At 31.9% G+C, this 6,953-nt stretch overlaps 1 protein-coding gene across 1 annotated transcript in view; it reads right to left on the bottom strand.

The window, feature by feature from the left end:
* Positions 1–6,741: 6,741 nt before the first annotated feature.
* Positions 6,742–6,953, bottom strand: part of LOC310935963 (non-homologous end joining factor IFFO1-like) — a gene marked incomplete at both ends in the record, with an annotated part of 9,732 nt that continues 9,520 nt past the window's right edge. The window contains one exon of the mRNA XM_083899976.1: positions 6,742–6,892. Coding sequence (XP_083756102.1) covers positions 6,742–6,892 — 151 coding nt within the window. The remainder of the gene's footprint in view (positions 6,893–6,953) is intronic.

Below are 6,953 nucleotides of genomic sequence, written 5' to 3'. Positions count from 1 at the left end.
AAGACATAGTAAAGTATGACGTTTAGGTCACATTTTGGGCTAAAAAAAGAATTCAATTTTTGTTTTCCAATTTTGGACCACATAGTATAGTATGTCGTTTTTGTCAAATTTTGGACCAAAAGTTTTTTTTTTTAAAAATTGTCAAATTTTGGACGAAATAGTGTAGTATGACATTGAGGTCGACAGCATAGTATAGTATGACGTTTAGGTCACATTTTGGTCTAAAAAAAGAATTCAATTTTTTTTTTCCAATTTTGGACGACATAGTATAGTATGTCGTTTTTGTCAAATTTTGGACCAAAAGTTTTTTTTCAAAAAAATGGTCAAATTTTGCACGAAATAGTGTAGTATGACATTGAGGTCGACAGCATAGTATAGTATGACGTTTAGGTCACATTTTGGGCTAAAAAAAGAATTAAATTTTTTTTTTCCAATTTTGGACATCATAGTATAGTATGTCGTTTTTGTCAAATTTTGGACCAAAAGTTTTTTTTCAAAAAAATGGTCAAATTTTGCACGAAATAGTGTAGTATGACATTGAGGTCGAAGACATAGTATAGTATGACGTTTAGGTCACATTTTGGGCTAAAAAAAGAATTCAATTTTTTTTTTCCAATTTTGGACGACATAGTATAGTATGTCGTTTTTGTCCAATTTTGGACCAAAAGCTTTTTTTCAAAAAAATGGTCAAATTTTGCACGAAATAGTGTAGTATGACATTGAGGTCGACAGCATGGTATAGTATGACGTTTAGGTCACATTTTGGGCTAAAAAAAGAATTCAATTTTTGTTTTCCAATTTTGGACCACATAGTATAGTATGTCGTTTTTGTCAAATTTTGGACCAAAAGTTTTTTTTTTTAAAAATTGTCAAATTTTGGACGAAATAGTGTAGTATGACATTGAGGTCGACAGCATAGTATAGTATGACGTTTAGGTCACATTTTGGGCTAAAAAAAGAATTCAATTTTTTTTTTCCAATTTTGGACGACATAGTATAGTATGTCGTTTTTGTCAAATTTTGGACCAAAAGTTTTTTTTCAAAAAAATGGTCAAATTTTGCACGAAATAGTGTAGTATGACATTGAGGTCGACAGCATAGTATAGTATGACGTTTAGGTCACATTTTGGGCTAAAAAAAGAATTAAATTTTTTTTTTCCAATTTTGGACGACATAGTATAGTATGTCGTTTTTGTCAAATTTTGGACCAAAAGTTTTTTTTCAAAAAAATGGTCAAATTTTGCACGAAATAGTGTAGTATGACATTGAGGTCCACGACATAGTATAGTATGACGTTTAGGTCACATTTTGGGCTAAAAAAAGAATTCAATTTTTGTTTTCCAATTTTGGACGACATAGTATAGTATGTCGTTTTTGTCAAATTTTGGACCAAAAGTTTTTTTTCAAAAAAATGGTCAAATTTTGCACGAAATAGTGTAGTATGACATTGAGGTCGAAGACATAGTATAGTATGACGTTTTGGTCACATTTTGGGCTAAAAAAAGAATTCAATTTTTTTTTTCCAATTTTGGACGACATAGTATAGTATGTCGTTTTTGTCAAATTTTGGACCAAAAGTTTTTTTTCAAAAAAATGGTCAAATTTTGCACGAAATAGTGTAGTATGATATTGAGGTCGAAGACATAGTATAGTATGACTTTTTTTGTCAAATTTTGGACCAAAAGTTTTTTTTCAAAAAAATTGTCAAATTTTACACAAAATAGTGTAGTTTGACATTGAGGTCGAAGACATAGTATAGTATGACGTTTAGGTCACATTTAGGGCTAAAAAAAGAATTCAATTTTTTTTTTCCAATTTTGGACGACATAGTATAGTATGTCGTTTTTGTCCAATTTTGGACCAAAAGCTTTTTTTCAAAAAAATGGTCAAATTTTGCACGAAATAGTGTAGTATGACATTGAGGTCGACAGCATGGTATAGTATGACGTTTAGGTCACATTTTGGGCTAAAAAAAGAATTCAATTTTTGTTTTCCAATTTTGGAAGACATAGTATAGTATGTCGTTTTTGTCAAATTTTGGACCAAAAGTTTTTTTTTTTAAAAATTGTCAAATTTTGGACGAAATAGTGTAGTATGACATTGAGGTCGACAGCATAGTATAGTATGACGTTTAGGTCACATTTTGGGCTAAAAAAAGAATTCAATTTTTTTTTTCCAATTTTGGACGACATAGTATAGTATGTCGTTTTTGTCAAATTTTGGACCAAAAGTTTTTTTTCAAAAAAATGGTCAAATTTTGCACGAAATAGTGTAGTATGACATTGAGGTCGACAGCATAGTATAGTATGACGTTTAGGTCACATTTTGGGCTAAAAAAAGAATTAAATTTTTTTTTTCCAATTTTGGACGACATAGTATAGTATGTCGTTTTTGTCAAATTTTGGACCAAAAGTTTTTTTTCAAAAAAATGGTCAAATTTTGCACGAAATAGTGTAGTATGACATTGAGGTCCACGACATAGTATAGTATGACGTTTAGGTCACATTTTGGGCTAAAAAAAGAATTAAATTTTTGTTTTCCAATTTTGGACGACATAGTATAGTATGTCGTTTTTGTCAAATTTTGGACCAAAAGTTTTTTTTCAAAAAAATGGTCAAATTTTGCACGAAATAGTGTAGTATGACATTGAGGTCGAAGACATAGTATAGTATGACGTTTTGGTCACATTTTGGGCTAAAAAAAGAATTCAATTTTTTTTTTCCAATTTTGGACGACATAGTATAGTATGTCGTTTTTGTCAAATTTTGGACCAAAAGTTTTTTTTCAAAAAAATGGTCAAATTTTGCACGAAATAGTGTAGTATGACATTGAGGTCGACAGCATAGTATAGTATGACGTTTAGGTCACATTTTGGGCTAAAAAAAGAATTAAATTTTTTTTTTCCAATTTTGGACGACATAGTATAGTATGTCGTTTTTGTCAAATTTTGGACCAAAAGTTTTTTTTCAAAAAAATGGTCAAATTTTGCACGAAATAGTGTAGTATGACATTGAGGTCGAAGACATAGTATAGTATGACGTTTAGGTCACATTTTGGGCTAAAAAAAGAATTCAATTTTTGTTTTCCAATTTTGGACCACATAGTATAGTATGTCGTTTTTGTCAAATTTTGGACCAAAAGTTTTTTTTTTAAAAAATTGTCAAATTTTGGACGAAATAGTGTAGTATGACATTGAGGTCGACAGCATAGTATAGTATGACGTTTAGGTCACATTTTGGGCTAAAAAAAGAATTCAATTTTTTTTTTCCAATTTTGGACGACATAGTATAGTATGTCGTTTTTGTCAAATTTTGGACCAAAAGTTTTTTTTCAAAAAAATGGTCAAATTTTGCACGAAATAGTGTAGTATGACATTGAGGTCGACAGCATAGTATAGTATGACGTTTAGGTCACATTTTGGGCTAAAAAAAGAATTAAATTTTTTTTTTCCAATTTTGGACGACATAGTATAGTATGTCGTTTTTGTCAAATTTTGGACCAAAAGTTTTTTTTCAAAAAAATGGTCAAATTTTGCACGAAATAGTGTAGTATGACATTGAGGTCCACGACATAGTATAGTATGACGTTTAGGTCACATTTTGGGCTAAAAAAAGAATTAAATTTTTGTTTTCCAATTTTGGACGACATAGTATAGTATGTCGTTTTTGTCAAATTTTGGACCAAAAGTTTTTTTTCAAAAAAATGGTCAAATTTTGCACGAAATAGTGTAGTATGACATTGAGGTCGAAGACATAGTATAGTATGACGTTTTGGTCACATTTTGGGCTAAAAAAAGAATTCAATTTTTTTTTTCCAATTTTGGACGACATAGTATAGTATGTCGTTTTTGTCAAATTTTGGACCAAAAGTTTTTTTTCAAAAAAATGGTCAAATTTTGCACGAAATAGTGTAGTATGATATTGAGGTCGAAGACATAGTATAGTATGACGTTTAGGTCACATTTTGGGCTAAAAAAAGAATTCAATTTTTGTTTTCCAATTTTGGACGACATAGTATAGTATGACGTTTTTTGTCAAATTTTGGACCAAAAGTTTTTTTTTTTAAAAATTGTCAAATTTTGCACAAAATAGTGTAGTATGACATTGAGGTCGACGACATAGTATAGTTTGACGTTTTGGTCACATTTTGGGCCAAAAAAAATCTTTTTTATATTTTTCCCCGACAAACGACATAGTATAGTATGTCGTTTGTCAAATTTTGGACCAAAAAAAGTTTAAAGGTCACATAGAGTGGTCCTGTTGCACATATATGTTAGTTATGGAGGTCTACTTACATACATTAACTTGTTTTTATGGTCAAAAACCTCCTAGTTTCTGTAAACGAGCCGATTGAAATCCTCTTTTCTGACGATGTTCTGCTGCGAGATTTCAGAGTGAACTTTCACCCCCAGAAGACAGAGTCTTGTGATTGGCCAGTACTATCCAGCACATCTGCTCTCAGAAGCACAGCGCCCCCCTCTGGAACGGTGGATGCACTGCTCCTCATTATCAAAACATTGTTTTAACAGTGTTTAAAAATAGCTTCTTCACGACTCCCCGCCGCAGTCCCTTTGACGACCTTTGACCTGGAGTCAGACCCGGAGTCAGAAGACACTGTCGCTGGTGAAACACCTCCACAACGGACGTTATTCTATTCAAATTTTTGACATCTTTCTGTTCTTTGACATTTCTGACAATTCACCGTGTACGAATAAAAAAATAGATTTCATCTCAATAACACACCGACACAATAGAAACTCTTCAGTGTCATTTATTTTCGTTTCCTTTTGCTTCATTAAACCAATCAGACGAAAACAGAAAAAGTCAAAGGATCCATGAAAACAGCGATGAATTCAGGCTCATTCAATCCCACGATAAGCAGCAAAACATCATCATGCTCATACAAAGCTTTCTGTTTGGTGACGTCTTTTCACCGCTCACACCTTGTTTTCTTCACTGATGATATTTACATAATAAATATCTGCTAAAGCAGCATCTGCACAGTTTCTCGAGGCCAGTCACACTTTTTCTTTGCTGACAATCAAACAACAACAATGACTTTTTGTCCTTGGAATTCAAAAACAATGCAAAATACAAAAAAACAGACAATGGAAATATGTACTATGAACTATTTACTGTTATTGACCGTTGATTTAATCACAAGAGCGATGAACATTCGTTAAAATCATTAATTTGAAGCCTTTTCAATGTTCACGTTCACTTCATAAATTAAGCAGCTCTTCAGTTTAAATTTAAACTTAAACCAGTCTTTGCTAAATCTTAATCACAGCATGAAGCTCACAGCATCATTAGTTATTATTATTATTTACAGGATATATATATATATATATATATTTCTTTTTCAAACTGTACAATATTGAGGAAAATATTTGTTAAAATAGGTTTTGACTTTTGTTAAGGGAAAAAAAATACATTCTTAAATTTGAACAGCGACAAAGGCTCCTCCCACAATCTGTCACATCATGATCATTATTTGATGAATTGATGGTGAATTCTCTCAGGGAGGTTTTTTTTTTATTGATGAGCAGATTTAAAAGATTCGACAAATTCCCTTTAATCTAAGTTTTAAAAAAAGAGACTAAAATTAAACATGACGACGTAAATCTGTCTCAGATTATGAATTTTAAAAGCCTTTTTGAAGCTAAAAAAACAATGTAAAATAAATCTTGTAAAAACAGCCAATGATTATTTTTCAGTTCAGTGACGTCGGACGTTCCATCAGGTTTGTTTCAGCTTGAATTATGGGATGTGAATTTGACAATTCTGAATTTTCAGTAAATGTTTCAATTTCAAATTGATTTAAAATGAAAACTTGATTTAAAAAAAAAAGGAAACAACGGAAAATAATTAAAATTTTCAAAAGCTTTTAAAATGAAAAATCTTGTGAGAGCTTTACGTCCATAAATGTAAAATATACATATTAATATACATTTTCTCTTCAAGTTCAACAAAATAATCTTTTGACCTGTGACTAGAATCAGGAAATCTCATCACGAGGGATATTCATTTAAATTAAATTAATCTACTCTATATTTAAGGCAAATTTCAGTTTTATAATGTTTTGCTCAAACCTCACAAAAACAATAAGAATAAAGTGCTTAATAAAGTAACTTAAAACCTCTTTAAATTATATGAATTATATTTATATCGCGTTTGTAAATATAAAGTCTTTTCCTTAGATTCGTAAACAGAAATGGTTTCATATCTGTACGAGTTTTAAAAAAACAACAAGCACTAATATTAGCCAATTAGAATTGTAGATGCTAAAGCTGCTAAAGCTGCTAATGCTAACGGCATGAGATGATTTGAGAATTTCACGTCACGATTATCTTGACTAAAATAAAAAAATGAAAAATAATGAGTTTGCTCTGACTGTGGTGACCCAGGCGCCCCCTTGTGGCACATATCACTATGACTATGTTGGTAAGATACACATAAAATATTGTCATTTTTTCTCAATGAATGAAAATCAGGGTAATTTCAAAATTAAGAGCGATGAAATAACTAAATGATTCATAATTGTGCGACTTGATAAAATGGCATAGTTTGTCATTTCCTGGACTCGTACGTTTAAAATCATCTCAAATCAGTTTTGCGTAAAACACATTTGACCTTTAGCTGATTCTACGACATCGAGGACGAGCGGAGGAGCAAGGGGAGGAGCAAGGGGAGGAGCTTCAGAGTGATGTCAGAGCCTCAGCTGTGTGTGTGTGTGTGTGTGTCAGGGTTTCCTCCAGCTCAGTGGAGGGACGACGGCAGCGTTGGCGTCGCAGTACGAGTCCCTGCTCTCTGAGTCGGCGAGCAGAGCCGGCTTCTTCCTGTCCTCAGCGTCTGCGTCGTCCACCGTCAGCGTGACAAGAGACGTGGACTTCCTGTCAGTGGACAGACGAGACAATTAAAATTCAAAAATGCATTAAAATGATTCCTTTAAGT

Source organism: Microchirus variegatus (assembly GCF_963457635.1).
Source record: "Microchirus variegatus genome assembly, chromosome: 13".
Taxonomy (NCBI): Eukaryota; Metazoa; Chordata; class Actinopteri; order Pleuronectiformes; family Soleidae; genus Microchirus; species Microchirus variegatus.
Note: the sequence above shows the minus strand (reverse complement) of the source record. Positions and strands in the feature narration are given on the sequence as shown.